This window comes from Leptonychotes weddellii, chromosome 9 (assembly GCF_054177405.1).
Source record: "Leptonychotes weddellii isolate Sample4059 chromosome 9, ASM5417740v2, whole genome shotgun sequence".
NCBI classification, from domain to species: Eukaryota; Metazoa; Chordata; class Mammalia; order Carnivora; family Phocidae; genus Leptonychotes; species Leptonychotes weddellii.
In genome coordinates, this window is record NC_138377.1 from 104319358 (window position 1) to 104336709 (window position 17352).

Genomic DNA, 17352 nt, shown 5'->3' on the forward strand with positions numbered 1-17352 from the left:
ATTGGGACTTCATCAACAAAACCAAAAGACAACCGACAGAATGGGAGAAGGTATTTGCAAATGACATATCAGATAAAGGGCTAGTATCCAAAATCTATATAGAACTTCTTAAACTCAACACCCAAAGAACAAATGATCCAGTCAAGAAATGGGCAGAAGACATGAGCAGACATTTTTCCAAAGAAGACATCCAAATGGCCAACAGACATATGAAAAATTGCTCAACGTCGCTTGGCATCAGGGAAGTCGAAATCAAAACCTCAATGAGATACCACCTCACACCAGTCAGAGTGGCTAAAATTAACAAGTCATGAAATGACAGATGTTGGCGGGGATGCGGAGAAAGGGGAACCCTCCTACACTGTTGGTGGGAATGCAAGCTGGTGCAACCACTCTGGAAAACAGTATGGAAGTTCCTCAAAAAGTTGAAATTAGGGCTACCCAGATGTCCATCGACAGATGAATGGATAAAGAAGAAGTGGTATATATATACAATGGAATATTATGCAGCCATCAAAAGGAATGAAATCTTGCCATTTGCAAAGACGGGGATGGAACTGGAGGGTATTATGCTGAGTGAAATAAGTCAAACAGAGAAAGACATGTAGCATATGACCTCACTGATATGACGAATTCTTAATCTCAGGAAACAAACTGAGGGTTGCTGGAGTGGTGGGGGGTGGGAGGGATGGGGTGGCTGGGTGATAGACATTGGGGAGGGTATGTGCTATGGTGAACACTGTGAATTGTGTAATACTGTTGAATCACAGACCTGTACCTCTGAATCTGTTACTGTTACTAATTTTGATGCTCAAATTGGCCCTATTAGGCTAGCTTTATTTGCTGGTGTGTGCCCATCATTCACTGACTACTTCCTTGCTTTCTGGCACAATAAGACACCCTATCTTCTTGACTCCCCATGGCCCAAGCCTAGCACTGGCCATTTCCCCAAGGAGTCCTGGTGTCTGTAGAGGAGAATGGTGTTGAGAAGACAGATCAGGTCGATGGATGTGCTCATTGCTTTTGGGATGTCACTGCTCCCAGGTCTTCTGAGTGGATAGAGCCAGGGAATACATACGTAAATAATATACAAATTTGTATCTATGTTATTTTTGTATCTATATATGTATATTGAATACCATACATTCACACCTGGACCCCAGATTCTGGTTCTGTACCACAGGGTTCATTCTGGTTTTCTCTCTTTCCATACTTTTAACTCCTTTCTCTCCAGGATTTGGTGAGAATCCTGGATTTCATTATCCCTAATGCAGTGATTCAGTCACTCTGCATGCATGTGATCAGTGTCCCATCATTGCCTTTGCCCTCTCCCCTGAATGAATCCTCACCCATCTCGGGCTGTGACTGCTCACTCTGGGCCACCCCCACACATGGGGTACTAGTGTGTCTGCTTGGGCCAGTTCCCCACACTGGGACACCCCCTATATGGAAGTATTTATCATTTGTGGACTCTCAGTCTCTGCATCCAGTTGTCCCTCTGCTGAGAAGTCCTCTCTCCTTACTTGTGCTGTGACACCCACACAGTGACTTTAGGACTAAACTGTCCATAATGGGAAGAGGCGGCACACAAGCACATTGCCCTTGATCATGCAGGCGTCACACTCTACAGAGTGCTGCTTGTGGCTCCCTGAGGAGCCTTTGTGGATATGGCAACTAACCTCGTTTCTGTTTTAGTCACCGAGTGATCTTACCCTTAGAACAGTTTTCTGGTGGCATTTCATGGTTGGGATTTAGCATGGTACACTAAAAAATATTCTCATCAATGATGAATCTCATGTTTAGGTTATGAACAACTATAGGAAGAACTGTGTTTCCCTTAAAAACGGGTTGTGTTTTTTAAAAAACTGATTTTTTCCTCTCTATTTAACATAAAAAATTACCTTGGGCAATTAAGGATATTACCATCTATTTTACTGTTACTTATTTGGATTAAGAACTACTGCAGTTATGTGCTTAGTACTAGAAAAGGCATGTTGGCCAGCAGGGTCTGTCAAGAGTTCTGAGAAGCGTGCTACCTCTTTGGGTGCTGTGATTAGAGACATGTAGGTCACACGTGAAGTTGACATTCAGACAGTTGACCACCAGCACCCCATTAAAGGGAGTATTATTGTGTGGGAAGATATTGGTGGTTGTGCATTCATTAGCCCTAGTATACAAGTTCTTGTTCTAAATTCACTTCATTTAGGAGAAGTTTATACGTGGGGTGACAATGATGAGGGACAACTGGGAGATGGAACTACAAATGCCATCCAGAGGCCCCGGTTGGTAGCCGCCCTTCAGGGTAAGAAGGTCAACCGTGTAGCCTGCGGCTCAGCACATACTCTTGCCTGGTCAACCAGCAAGCCTGCCAGCGCTGGGAAGCTTCCTGCACAGGTCAGTACTGATTGGGCCAGGGGGGCTAGGAGGTGTACAAGTAGTGACAGAGTTACTGTCTGTGTATTGAATTATGCATGTAAGCCACACTCACACTTCATTTTCCACTGTATATTTACAGAGGTGTTCCGTTGAAAATATTTCTGGTTCATAATGTGAAAAACAGTACTTTTAAGAACCTTAATATTCACATTAACCAACATTCTATATATATCAGTGTGTCACCTTCATTCTAAATCTTACAAACTATACAAAACCATTCTGATAGTACAAGCTGCACATATTCCTTAGTAAATATATTTCTATAGACTAATTTTTTCAGCATTTTCCTTGGTTTACATTACTTGACTCAAGCAGTCAAGCTGGCCAGAATATGGTTCTAAAAACAATGAGGTTATTCATGCCAGACTCAGAAGTAACGGTGCTTCTCTGTTTTTGAAAAAAATATTTTCAGAATTCATCTACAAACTATGGGTTATCTGTGCATTTGACACCTAAGTTGACTTAATACAGTTTCAACGTTTCAGGTTCCCATGGAATACAATCACTTGCAGGAAATCCCCATAATAGCACTGCGGAATCGGCTGCTTCTGCTACATCACATCTCAGAGCTCTTCTGCCCCTGTATCCCCATGTTCGACCTGGAGGGCTCTCTTGATGAAACTGGACTTGGGCCTTCTGTGGGATTTGACACTCTGCGAGGAATTCTGATATCCCAGGGAAAGGTACTCTTAGCAGTCTTTGTTGTAGGCAAAACTGGTATTTTCACTAAATTTTAATTCAACAAAAATTCCCAAACTGGAAATACACAGAATAAAACTTATTCAGCAGATGTTCATTGAGCACCTACTATATGCCAGGCTCTGTTCTGGGTGCCCAGAATGCATCAATGAAAAACAGACAAAAATGTCTTCTCTTTTAGAGCTTACATTAAAAATTAATAGTGTGGTACGGCATTTTCCTATTGTAATCTCTGCTTCCCACCTCCCCAAATGGGTGGGGTGGTTTGCAAAACTAAGCCTTCTTGGCAATGTTCTCTGTTTGGCTAGCCTTGAGACATTATAGCAAATCCCCACTGGCAGCAGGAAGAAAAAATGAGCTAATTTCTTACTCAGGGATGTCCAGCAGAGAGTGCCAGATAGTCTAGATGATTTAGATGAAAGTTCTGTACCAGGATATGTAGAGATTCCTTGTCAAAGCATAATTTAACAGGCTGTGAATAGAATCATGAATGAGGGCACATAAAAATCACCAGACAGATTTTGACCCATCGACGTTTGTAATAATTTGAACTTTCTAGAAATAGGATGCCTGATTCAGGAGTTAAGTTTCTGGCAAGCAGGTTGACAGGATGTTCTAAAAGAACCAACGTGTGATAGGGGCAGTATTTATGCTGAAAAAAGCATAGAGGTCAGATTTGAGGGCTCCTAATTCTGAAGAGTCTATTGATTCTGAGACCTATTTTGTGGCCTATTTTGTTATCAAAGATTATGGTCTTTTTAAATTTTAATTTAATTTAATTTTCTTGTTTTTTTATTTTAAAAAAGATTTTTATTTATTTATTTGACAGAGAGAGAGAGAGAGTGCACAAGTAGGGGGCATGGCAGGCAGAGGGAGAAGCAGGCTTCTCAGCAGGGAGCCCGATGCGGGACTCAGTCCCAGGACCCTGGGATCATGACCTGAGCCGAAGGCAGACACTTAACTGACTGAGCCACCCAGGCGCCGCTAATTTTTATTTTATTTTTTTTTAAGATTTATTTATTTATTAGAGAGAGAGCGCCCACGCATGCAAGTGGGGGAGGAGTCAGAGGGAGAGACTCTCAAGCAGATTCCCTGCTGAGCATGGAGCCTGATGCAGGGCTTGATCCCATGAGATCATGACCTGAGCCGAAACCAAGAGTTAGACGCTCAACTGACTGAGACCCAGGCGCCCCATATATATATTTTTTTAATGATAATAAAATCTAGATGTTTTGGAGCCCTGTCCAAGCAGATTTTTTTTTCCTTAGGATTGGCTTTGTTTGCACTTAGCTGAAGGGGACTGGTACACACATTTTCTTTTCTTTTTTTTTTTTTTTTAAAGATTTTATTTATTTATTTGACAGAGACACAGCGAGAGAGGGAACACAAGCAGGGGGAGTGGGAGAGGGAGAAGAAGGCCTCCCGCGGAGCAGGGAGCCCGATGTGGGGCTCGATCCCAGGACCCTGGGATCATGACCTGAGCCGAAGGCAGACACCTAATGACTGAGCCACCCAGGCGCCCCCACATTTTCTTTTTTTAAATATTTTATTTATTTGTCAGAGAGAGAGAGAGTGAGAGTGCGCAGGGGGAGTGGCAGGCAGGGGGAGAAGCAGGCTCCCCGCCGAGCAGGGAGTCTGATGCGGGACTTGATCCTAGGACCCTGGGATCATGTCCTGAGCCCAAGGCAGATGCTTAACCCAGCCCCCCAGGCATCTCCACACGTTTTATTTTCATGTGTAGCTTAGTGACAAGTGGACACTGATAAGGATTGTGGTAATGGTAACATCTCTCTGATGGTGGGGAACAAGAAAAAGTGTGTGGGTAACACTGATATGAACGTAGATATGAAACTTCAACCATTTTCTAATAATAAAAAGTAGGAAATTTGATCCCTTTTACCATTTTTTTTTTTATCTGTCAGAGTAGAGGTGATAATTGGCAGCTAGGGGAAAAAAACCTTCCCTCATAGGGAGAAAACCAAGTGAGAGGCATGATGTGCTCCACACGGACTGCATGAGTGTTCTGCAGGCTGTGAGCACAGGGGTGGGACAGCAGGAGTGCTGAGGGAGTCCAGCAGGTACCCTCAGTGGCAGGGAATGTGTAATCGGCCTCTGTTCTGGTCCTGGGTAGGAAAGGATCATATCTGCTGGAAAATTTGGGGAGTGGTTGTTGTTTGTTTGTGACCATGGAGAGTTATTACCAGGATGCAATTCAGAGCACAGAAGTGAGAGAGCACCATAGGAGAGCAAGGCTGGGTGAGGCCAATCAGAGAAGAGAAATGCATGTTCCTGTGGAGGAGGAACTGCCCTTGGTTCTGGGCTGAGCAGTTAGTAAAGCAGAGGTTAGACAGGGTGGAGGGCAAAAGTAGGTGGTAAGTGTTATATAAGGGTGCATGCGTGGTGAGGGGTGTACCTCTGTGAGCTCCTGTGTGCTGTGATGGGTTCGCCTCTGTGGGCTGGTTGTCTCTCTGACACCCTCACTTGATCTTTTTTACGTCTGAGGTCCCTCCTTGGGCTGCTTAGGGCCTCTTGCCCTTCCTGCTGTCAGAGGTTGGAGTTCTGACCTGGGAGAGGGACCTAGACCCTGTTGCAGATACCTTGTGCTCCCCCAGCCACCCCGTCTCTGGACAAGGGCAGGGTCATCCATTTGGCAGAGACCTGGGACTCCCACTGATCCTATCTCCTTTAAGTCTCTTGAGTCTCCTTCCCTACTCCTGTCCCCACTGCTGCTGCCTGTGCCCTAGTCCATATGAGCATGACAGGCCTGCCTTTACCTGGGTGACATTGGGCCCCACTCTCTTTTCTTGCTGTCTTGCCCTGGGTATCCCAGGTTTCTTTCAGTGTATGGTGTCTATATGTTCCCTCCTTCATTGGTCTCCCCATCCTCACCCCAAGCCTTGCTTGACCTACAGGACTCCCTGGCCCTCCTGCTGTTTTGTGGTTTTGTCAGGACCATGACACTGAGGCATAGTGTTTAATGTCAGTCCTGCCACTCGTGGACTTGTGGTTTGTCTGGGAGCCCTTGGTTTTCTAGTCGATCCTCTGGGCCTGGCCTCTGTCCTAAGTGAGAGCAGACACGTGCCAGTCTCCGGCCCTCCCCACTCTGTTCCCAGAGTGTGGTGGGCTCCTCTTGCCTCCAGATGGTGGGCTTCTGCATAGGTTTGCGTGTGGGTTCCAGGCTGTGCCCCCAATACCACCTCACGATTCAAAAAGAGTTTGTAGTTACTGTTAAGAAAATTTAACTTTTTGGAATATTACTCAGCCATCAGAAAGGATGAGTACCTACCATTTGCATCAACATGGATGGAACTGGAGGGAATTATGCTAAGTGAAATAAGTCAAGCAGTGAAAGACAATTATATGGTTTCACTCATATGTGGAACATAAGGAATAGCATGGAGGACCATGGGGGAAGGGAAGGAAAACCAAATGGGAAGAAATCAGAGAGGGAGACAAACCATGAGAGACTCTGGATTCCAGGAAACAAACTGAGGGTTGCAGAAGTGAGGGAGTGGGGGGATGGGGTAACCGGGTGATGGGTATTAAGGAGGGCACGTGATGGGATAAGCACTGGGTGTCATATGCAACTAATGAATCATTGAACACTATATCAAAAACTAACGTTGGCTAATTGAACTTAATAAAAAGAAAAAAAATTTGACTTTTAGGAAAGGATATTTAAAACAAAACTATGACATGATTTATCTATTATTTATCCTTCTTGTCTTTATGTTCTAGCACAGTGCCTTATGTTACAAAAATGTTCAGTACATGTTTGAAAAATAGAATGGATATTTAAAACAAAACTATGACATGATTGGGCGCCTGGGTGGCTCAGATGGTTAAGCGTCTGCTTTCGGCTCAGGTCATGATCTCAGGGTCCTGGGATCGAGTCCCGCATCGGGCTCCCTGCTCCTTGGGAGTCTGCTTCTCCCTCTGCCTTTCTCTCTCGCTCTGTCTCTCATGAATAAAAAAAAACAAAAACAACAACAAAAAAAACTATGACATGATTTATATATGATTTATAATATTTCCTATAGCAGATTCTAAATTTTGTCCATGTGTTATGTTTTAGGAGGCAGCTTTCCGAAAAGTAGTACAAGCAACTATGGTGCGAGATCGCCAGCATGGTCCTGTGGTAGAGCTGAACCGGATTCAGGTAACAAGTGGAAATTGTTCCTAGTCTGACACTTCTCAGATGGGATGGTTTCGTGGTTGGGAGTCATGGCCCCCCACAGCTTGGGGGAAGAGCAAACTTTCTCATGTGCCCTTGCTTTAGAGAGTAAGGTGCCACCTGTCTGTGATGTCCTGTGGTGCCGAGGCTTCGAGTTGGGAATGTAAATTGTTTTCTTTGTAACAGAAGTAAGAAAGATTTATTTCAGATAATCCAGAAGAATGCATACAGATAAGCAAAGAGGGAAAAGTAAAAAGGACCATACTTCCACCACATAGTGATTACTACTGACATTTGGAGGTGTGTTTGTATGTTTGTCATAATTGAAACTGGATGCCTCTCTTTTGTAACTTGCTGTTTTTTTCCCCTTATTACATTGTAAGCACCTCTCCTTGCCCTACAGTGGGACTGTGGGATTATTTTTGCTGACCACCTACCCCATGTTCTCTTCGTTTTCTCTGTCAGATTTCTTTGCAGGGGGCTAGAAAGCTGTGCCCACTTTTCTGGGATATAGCAGGGCTTCTCAGCACAGCCCCAACTACAAATGTGTCTTCAGTTGCCCTCCTTGTGTTAGTTTCTGAGAAGCAGGGCCAGTCAGAGGCTCTCCATACATCAAATTGTATGTGGGGACAATTCCTGTTCTTACCAGCCTCATACCCTTTCTGGCTCTGAAAGCTTTCTTTGCATTCTTAGTAGACCAGAATCACTAATACTGTTCTATAATAATTGGAGAAATGAAAAGTAGGCCATTTCTGAATTAATCCTGCTGCCAAGTGTAGATAAACTTACAGTTTAAAAAATTAACTAAAAACAAGAGAACTCCAGCACTGATTATGATATTGTGTGCACTTGACATTTAACATGCAAATGAAATGGTCCCGCTTCTTGGAACAGAAACAGAGTTACAAAGAACAAATTCTTTGTTCCTTTATATTAACACATGATTTTTACCCTGATGTTGGTTGCATGACTAGATGTTTCTCCAGAGTTGATCTTGGGGGCATTTTGAATTAAGACACAAACTCTTGTCATTTGTTGGAGAATACATGTGACCACACTGATGGAAGTAGTCCCTTCACTGACGTCAGACTTGTTAATGCTAAGCTGGAGGTCAGTCAGCCCACTCTACAAACAAATGGGCTGTTTAATTAGGTTCATAAAAAAAGGTTTTATTTCCCCACCTTGGAGGATCATTTTGGTTTGTTTTACATTATTAGGTCTTAAACACTGAAGTTTGTAAGTGAGGAAAGCTCAACTAACACAGATGGTTGGGCATTCCTAGATCATATGCCTGCCCCAGCCACACACAGAGGTGCCTGGTCAGGGCCAGCGGCCTAATACGGGTATTCAGATCTGGGGCTTTTGGCATCATTGAGCCACGGTGACCTGGAACCCAAGTTAGGCATGTCTTTCCTGTCTTTCTCTTATCTCAGATTTTGGGTTCATCATGTTTGAATACCTCTTTCCTTCTTGTCTTTATGTTCCAGCACAGTGCCTTATGTTATGAAAATGTTCAGTACATGTTTGAAAAATAGAATGGATAAAGGACAAATTCATATTAGCATTTTAAAAATGCACATAAACAACGTTCAGTGCAGCATGCCATGGCTGCTCCAGTATACCTAGTGGCCCTCTGGTACCAGAGTTAGGTCCTCTTTAGCTCAGATTTCGTACTTCATACTATTTCATACTCATATGAGTATTCGTACTCAGTTCATATTTCATACTTCATATTTCATACTCCAGTATACCTAGTGGCCCTCTGGTACCAGAGTTAGGTCCTCTTCAGTTCAGATTTCTTACTTCCCTCCTGAAGCTAGAAAGATCTTCCACAAAGATGGACATAGAATTGTACAAATAGGGGGTGAGAGTGGGAGGTATTCCATTCATCTTGAGTTGAGCTCAACATACCAGTTGATCCAGAAAGGTGGTGTCAGCCGTCCTGTGGCTACAGGTTGCTGTTGGCATCAGCCTTCTCCCATGGGAGTGCCATTGTAGATATTCTCATACTGTCTGCAAAGTGTTCTAGAGACACCAAAACATAGGCATGTTCCTGGAGGGTTTTTCTTTGTTTGTTTGAATATAATTTAGTTTTATAACAGAATCTGAAAGTCAGTGTACATAAACATTTTTAATTTATAATTTATTGCAGAATTAATGAGCATGCTCATTTCTGAAAATTTGGAAAATTCAGATTAAAGGCAATTAAAATGACTTACATTCCTACTGTTCAGAAGTAGCCACAGTACATAGGTGCCTGTCCTTGCAGAGTCATAGCTGTGTTCTCATAGCCATTTCCTTCAGAGGAGCCAAGAGCATCAGTCTCTGTTAATCGGTATTGTAAATGGAGGTGATGTGACATTCATCAGAGTGGGAAGCTCGGTCTGCATCTTGTTTCTCATGGGTGGACACATCCCTCTTCTTTCTGTAGTTCAGTTTCCTCCAGGGATGTTGGGTACCTTGAAGAACTGCTGTGAGATTTAAATGAAATCACATTTGTGAACATACAGTCAAATGTGTGGCACAAAGAACATTTCGTTCCATAGGAAGCTATTATCATTATTGTCATTATTTGTAAGTCTTGTTTATGATTATTTGTGTGTGAGAATTAGCTATTTAAACTCACCCTAGAACTTACTAAGAAGTTAAGGATTGTGAGAGTTTAGTTGGAGGAGGCAACAGAAAAGTGCATTTTCATGAACATTTTTTTCCTTAACTTTTCATTTTGCCATTATTTTAGACTGAGCTTCTCAGGTGATTCTGAAGCACTATGTAGCCTACAAAACTGCAGGGTTACTGAGTCCACACCAGGTGAGGGCCTTGAGGGCTCTTGGTCTGATCTGTTTGAAAATACAGGTAGAAAAAGTGATTGTACTTGGGGGAGATGCAGTGACCCCAAGGGTTGGAGTAAGATACATTCAGATGAGTAAAGGGAGGGGAGGAAGGTTCCATTCTGGTGGTGCCTCCAGGTTTGGTCTCAGCCATTTTATTTGAAGCTCAGAGTCCTGACAGTCTGCCAAGGAGGGCTGCTTTTGGAGTTCCTGGCATCTTATTCATGGAGGCTGAGGCATTGTGGTAAAGTGGTTGGCCATGGTTAAAATTATGAAGTGTGAGGATGAATCATACTGTAGTTCCTGACCACATGGGCTGCCACCACCCTGTGTGAATGGCCAACCGAGGTCTGTGATTTCTTGAGGGACTGTTTACTCAGATACCACCAGTCCTGAGGGGTGATGTGCTGTGGCAACATGCTGCATGCACTCGGGGGAGCAGGGGCCATGTCTCCCATGATTAGAGCAGAGCTTCCATTAGCACAGCCGTCCAGCGGGCATCCTGTGTGTGAGGCCTGAGCAAGTAAACCTGTGGTGTCCAGTGAGGGGAAAGGAGTGTGAGACCAGTCTTTGAGGTGCTCAGAGGGTTTGTGTGCAGGAGGGAGGAAGAGGAGCCGTCAGAGAGAAATGAGGCTTAGTCTAGAAGCTCTTCAGCCTCAAAACACCTGGCCAGGTACTTGGTGAGATTGCACATTGGGTGGGCTTTGCTTGCTGAGTTCTGGTTGTGGGTGGTCCTGGCAAGTGTGCTGTGCTGTCCCTTTGTGTTCATTTCTGCCTTATGCCCTAACTCACCAGTCATGAAGGCCCTGAACACAGCATTTGCTTCCAGAGGGTTCTTACTGTGGGTGCTGTGAAGCCTGGTTCTCTGATTATGCACACGTTTTCTGTGGGTTTTGCTTTGTTTTGTTGGGTGATTGCAGCAGCATCTGAATGCTGCTGTCTGTGGGCTCCACTCGTGACAGCTCTTTAGGTCCAGCAGCAGAGTGCTGGCTGGACTTGTACCCTGGGGACCAGGGTAGAGGAATAAAGGATAACAAGGGGGCAAATGGCTGTAGGGCTCATTGTTGCCACAGATGTCCCAGGGCTGTGGAAGATAGTAGTTGTGTGCTTTCTGCTGCTGTTGCTGCTTCATACTTATTTCTTTTCTCATCTCTAGGTCAAACGTTCAAGGAGTAAAGGCGGCCTAGCAGGCCCTGATGGGACCAAGTCTGTCTTTGGGCAGATGTGTGCTAAGATGAGCTCGTTTAGTCCCGACAGCCTCCTCCTCCCCCACCGCGTCTGGAAAGTCAAGTTTGTGGGTGAGAACTTGCATGCACTGGCAGGCCCATGGTCCTGAGGGTTGGCAGTTCTGAGCACAGACACTAGTGCAGTGGGCATTACAAGGAGAGCTGAGAAGTCCATCTAGCTGCACCTTGCAGGGCTTGGCTGGCGTGACTATGAGTTGCTGACTCTCCTTTCCCTCAAGGTGAATCTGTGGATGACTGTGGTGGAGGCTACAGTGAGTCCATAGCCGAGATCTGTGAAGAACTGCAGAATGGACTCACCCCGCTTCTGATCGTGACGCCCAATGGGAGAGACGAGTCAGGGGCCAACCGCGACTGCTACCTGTTCAGCCCTGCCGCCAGGGCACCTGTGCACACCAACATGTTCCGCTTTCTGGGTGGGCCTTCTTGCATGGGCATGAGGCCCCAGTTACTTAATGTCTACTCTGTCTTGGGAATGACAAATACTTTGAGTGTTTGGTTTAGCTTTTTCAGTGTGCAGGTGCAGGGACATGCAGAGCCCAACCATCAGTGAGTGGCTGGGTGCTAAGGGCCAGAAAGTGGCACACAGAATATCTGAAATACCATATTTCTATAGCTTAAATGTATCTGAAACTTGGGATCGGATCTGAGGGGTTTTGGTAGTTGTTCAGTCCCTCCCTCCTATTCCAATAAGTATCTGTGCTGAGTGCTCCTGTTGCTGCCTGTACCTCTCCAGGTACTATACCCACCTTCCTTGAGAAACTCCATCTGTTTGTTTTGCCATCAAAGGAATGGAAACTGACCTCTGTGTGGCTTATACCTATTGGTAGAAAGGGAAGAGTTAGAAACTAGGCCCATAGGTACAAAAGGAAACAATGAATTTAGAATAGGACAGATGTTTTAAGGATGGACCTGTCTCCATGAATTTGGGTAACATTGGTTTAGAAGGCACCGAGGTCCAGTGTAGAGCTATTCTGTGGTGTTGATTGAACTGTATGTTTTATCATTGATTTCAAGTATCTCCTGTTACTTCTGCCTTGAATGAGCAGGTGTGTTACTGGGCATCGCTATCCGGACTGGGAGTCCCCTGAGCCTCAACCTGGCCGAGCCTGTCTGGAAGCAGCTGGCTGGGATGAGCCTCACCATTGCAGACCTCAGCGAGGTAACCACCAGGAAGGCGGGGATGGGGAAATGTGACGCCTAGTGTGCCTGGTACAGAGTGCAGGGGGCGCCCCTGGCTGCAGACTGCCTTCTAGTAGCAAAGAAGGTCTGGATGTTAGGCCAGTTTGCTTCTAGAACTTGATAGACCCATCTGTTTTGTGATGCTTTGCAACTTTAAATCTTGTCAGGTAAGAAAGTTCACCAATTTTCCTGTGGAGGAGCAGAGCTTGAGAGTGGCTGGGTGGCGGCTTTGGCTTTCAGGTGGGGAGACATGACTGGCTGACCACAGCCAATATCTTCCCTCTGGCCATACTTCCCTTGGTACCATGACTGTAGGGCAGGATCCATCTCCAACCAGTGGCTGTTGCTCTCTTAGTGGTTAATTTTAAGGACTTCCTGGAATTACAATCTCTTTCCTCAGCTCCCTGTGTGAAGTACTTTCTCACTGCCAATCTCTTATTTCCTGGCATGTATAATGCACCAGCAGCCTTGAGGTATGCCCGGTGCAGACTGAGACCCCCTCGTGGCTGAACACCTCAGGTGTGAACTGCAGTCAGAAGTGTGGTAAAGACCCTGACTTGACATGTGGGCTCTGTTTTTTCCCTTAAAAGGTTGATAAAGATTTTATACCTGGGCTCATGTACATCCGTGACAATGAAGCCACCTCAGAGGAGTTTGAGGCCATGAGCCTGCCCTTCACTGTGCCAAGTGCAAGTGGCCAGGACATCCAGCTGAGCTCCAAGTACACACACATCACCCTGGACAACCGTGCAGAGTATGTCCGGCTGGCAATAAACTACAGGTGGGGTCATCTGCCTTCCATTGTTTTGATTCAGTAAATAGCAAAAATAGGAAATAGTTTGCTTGGATGGCTGCATTTTTCTGAAATACCATACAGTAAAATGCTCGTGGACTTGGTTCCAACGATTGCTGATCTGTAGTCATCAAAGCTTACTTTGTACTCCAAGTCAGAGTATTCGTTATTCTTGCCTGAGATTCCTGGCTCTGACTAGAAAACCAAGGTGGATAGAATTGTCCTGTTTGGGGAGCTGTCCCGGCAGAAGTCACAGGAGCTGTGGGTGCCCCTCTGTGGTCTGTGAACTCTCCTGGGCAGCAGGGTGTCAGGGGTGGTCCCACCCCTGCCTGGCCCTCACACCAGCATTCCGCATGGTTGCTGTGCGGCAGGTCAGCAACGCCATCCATCTCGCTTCTGCTGCTCCTTGCTGCTTCCATCTGACATTACAAGTCCACACAGTGGACCTTGTTCTCCAGAAACACCTGGCCAGGTACTTGGTGAGATTGCACATTGGGTGGGCTTTGCTTGCTGAGTTCTGGTTGTGGGTGGTCCCGGCAAGTGTGCTGTGCTGTCCGTTTGTGTTCATTTCTGCCTTATGCCCTAACTCACCAGTCATGAAGGCCCTGAACACAGCATTTGCTTCCAGAGGGTTCTTACTGTGGGTGCTGTGGAGCCTGGTTCTCTGATTATGCACATCTAATTCTGGCTCCTTCCTGGGTGTGCAATAAATATTAGGAATTGTGTCTTGGAAGCTGTAGGTAGTTTTTAAGATTATCTTCTATGTGCCAGTGTAGGTGAACTCAGTATGTGAGAAGCTGTGTGATGCCATTTTTATAAGGTACATGCCTTGGTCATCTGTGTGGTAAGGCTTGGTATGAGCAGGACAAGATCTACGTTACCAAAGATAGAAATGCAAAGTGAGTTTTTTCTTTCAGACTCCATGAATTTGATGAGCAGGTGGCTGCCGTTCGGGAGGGAATGGCCCGAGTCGTTCCTGTCCCCCTTCTTTCTCTGTTCACTGGATATGAATTGGAGACAATGGTACGCCCCCGAGTGCTGCTGCCCTAGAACTGCCTTTTGCATATCGAGCCACCAAATCAGTGCCACTAGTTAACTTCTTGGTTAAATCTTGCACTTAATTTACATCTGAATTATGCTCATGCCTGGTGGATGAAGTGAAAACATGTTTGAAAAGTGGGTGTTCCCTGCCTGTGTCCTTCCTCCCCTTGCAGCCCCCCGTCCCACACCAGGGTGGAGCACAGGGTCAAGTGCACATCCACCTGAACACATGGGACCCGTCCCCCCAACTGTCCACTCTGGCTCTCACACACGTCCTGCCTGAAACAAGCCTTGGTAGAAAGAGTGATTGACTCTATACTGAAGTGAAAAGTCAGAAGTGTCAGCCAGCCCTGATGGTATGTCCCTCTGCAGGTATGTGGCAGCCCAGATATCCCTCTGCATCTCTTAAAGTCAGTGGCAACATACAAAGGAATCGAGCCTTCTGCATCCCTGATCCAGTGGTTCTGGGAGGTGATGGAGTCCTTCTCCAACACAGAGCGTTCCCTCTTCCTTCGCTTTGTGTGGGGCCGGACAAGACTGCCCAGGACCATCGCCGACTTCCGGGGCAGAGACTTCGTCATCCAGGTGCGGTTCCTGCATATCTTATGGTGTCAGCTGTGGGGGCATGCTCCTTGCACATGATCCTACAGCAGATTAGAAAATGGGACTCTCATGTTTGTGGTTTTTCCTTCTTCCTGGAAACAGTAATAAAAAGCACTCCCAACTTCTTTGATTTGATCACTCAAAATTTTATGACTATACGTCTTAGGTCTCACTTTCTACTTCTGGAAAATTTATATGGCCACCACCAGAAGGTATTGCTATTATGTCAGCATATTTGAGATTTTGAGCACACATGTCATTTAAAGCATGTCTTTGATTCTCTTGTTGAATTAGGTAAATTAAGTAATGTTGCTTACTGGGAAAAATAAGAGCACCCATCAGATTGAGAACAAGAGTCTTCTTTGATTTATAACTCTGTGGTTCAATGGTCAGAAACAGGCTTTGTTTATCTGCTGAGTCATGGGTGAAGTTAATTAACCCCCCTCTCCCTCCTCTACCCTGAGGCAACAGGTATGATTTTCCAGGTAGCAATACTGAGGGGATGGCAGACTTCCTTGGAGGGGCAGATTGGGGTGGAGGGTCCATTCTCCCTGCATGTTTGAAAGGATTTGGGGATGGGCTCCTTCCTGAGCACAGCCTGACTCCAGTCTTTGCCTGGGGGTGAAATAGTAGTCATTTGTCAGAGAGATCTTTGAGAGCAACATGTAGTTTTTCTCTCCCAAAGTACGTAATTCCTGGGTCCACAGTTCTTGCTGGCTTCATAGTGTTTATCTATAGTAGTTGAAAGGGGCTAATGGGTTTAAGGAGAATTCCCCAGGTAGGTGTGTGCTGAGCCCACGTCCTCTGCCTGCCTTGTGCCAGACCCTCTTCACAGCACTGATTTGTCAAAAGTAATTGCCACAGTAGCCAGTTGCTATTTTTGACTGTAAGTCCTAGGAATTATAGAGTTGCTCCTTTTGATTTCTAAAATGGGCTAGAGTATTTGTTTTCTGTACTTGGTTATTCTTAGCCAAAAATATTATGATTTTTGTGAGAGTCAAGAGTCTAATGAACATAGTAAAATAGATTAACAGTTCCACCTGTCCTTGTACATAGTCTCTGATTACTTAACATTTTTTCATCAATAGGTATTGGATAAATACAACCCTCCTGACCACTTCCTTCCTGAGTCCTACACTTGCTTCTTTTTGCTGAAGTTGCCTAGATATTCCTGTAAGCAGGTGCTGGAGGAGAAACTGAAATATGCCATCCACTTTTGCAAATCGATAGACACAGATGATTATGCTCGCATAGCCCTTACAGGAGAGCCAGCTGCCGATGACAGCAGTGACGACTCAGAGAATGAGGATGTGGATTCATTTGCTTCAGACTCTACGCAGGATTATTTAACAGGACACTGAGATGGAGAAATGCCATCGCAAGACACCACGAGACTAAGCAAGGAGGCAGAGTGCTGCAGTTTAGAGTGCAGGAGATAGTGTGTTTGATGAGAAATATTAGGTCTCTAAAATGCATGGGGGTGGGCAGGGAGACTGATCACTCATGACTGAACAATGAATGGAATAATGATCAGAAAATCAGCCTTGCATGTGGGGCACTATGTGGACACTAACATTTATTTTTGAGACTTAAGAGGGTCTTACCCATAATGCTGCATTACATGTAGGACTTCTGTGTTTACTACAATGTGTAAATGTTTATATAAATACTGAATTGCAGCATCCCCAAAATGAATAAAAAGCCTTTTTACTTGTGGGTGCAATAGATTGTTTTTTTTTTCTTTTTTCTTCTTTTCAAGTGTTGTGCATTGTCTTGATTGTACATTGGAAATACTGTGTAATGATTAAATCGTATTATAAATATTTCAATTAATATTACCCTGAATTTGTTTATTAAAAGTTTTTTGAACATTAAATGATTAGTATTACTTAAATGCATCTAGAGGTTATTTAAACCAAAATCAAAACAAAAAGGCCATTGGTCTCCCTCTTCTCCCCGGGTGCACATTTTAGCATATGCAGTATGTAACTTGAATTGAGGCCTTTCTGTGAGCAGTATCTATCATAGAAAGTATACTATATATAATGTTTGTGTCCTGTATATACCTAAATTTTAAGTCCCTATGAATAAAACATCTGTCATAAAAATGTAAACTGAACTTTCTTATCTGGTTAGACTAGCACTGGTGGATGTGCTACAACCAAAAAATAGTCTTTGATAGAGCATTAGTTAAAGCCATTCAAATCTAGTTTAGACTTTTTTGATTATAAAAACCAAACTCACTCCAGTGACAAAGGAGGAATGGGTAAAAGAATGGGTAGTTTCAAGGGGAGTGGCTGGTGGTGGGAGCTGGGGACCAGGAGCCTTCAGGATCAGTTCCCCTGTCCT

At 44.8% G+C, this 17352-nt stretch overlaps 1 protein-coding gene across 7 annotated transcripts in view; it reads left to right on the forward strand.

The window, feature by feature from the left end:
- Positions 1 to 16879, forward strand: part of HERC2 (HECT and RLD domain containing E3 ubiquitin protein ligase 2) — a 236769-nt gene extending 219890 nt beyond the window's left edge. For 6 of the 7 annotated variants that reach the window (XM_081831489.1, XM_081831490.1, XM_081831492.1 and 3 more), the window contains 10 exons: positions 2207 to 2394; positions 2922 to 3119; positions 7211 to 7294; positions 11297 to 11438; positions 11606 to 11800; positions 12434 to 12546; positions 13157 to 13347; positions 14277 to 14382; positions 14773 to 14985; positions 16092 to 16879. In XM_081831489.1, coding sequence (XP_081687615.1) covers positions 2207 to 2394; positions 2922 to 3119; positions 7211 to 7294; positions 11297 to 11438; positions 11606 to 11800; positions 12434 to 12546; positions 13157 to 13347; positions 14277 to 14382; positions 14773 to 14985; positions 16092 to 16364 — 1703 coding nt within the window. In that variant the 3' untranslated portion in view covers positions 16365 to 16879. Of the gene's footprint in view, positions 1 to 2206; positions 2395 to 2921; positions 3120 to 7210; positions 7295 to 7517; positions 7610 to 11296; positions 11439 to 11605; positions 11801 to 12433; positions 12547 to 13156; positions 13348 to 14276; positions 14383 to 14772; positions 14986 to 16091 lie in introns of those variants that run through there. The other variant, XR_014148742.1, reaches the window with a different exon arrangement.
- The last annotated feature ends 473 nt before the right edge of the window (positions 16880 to 17352 follow it).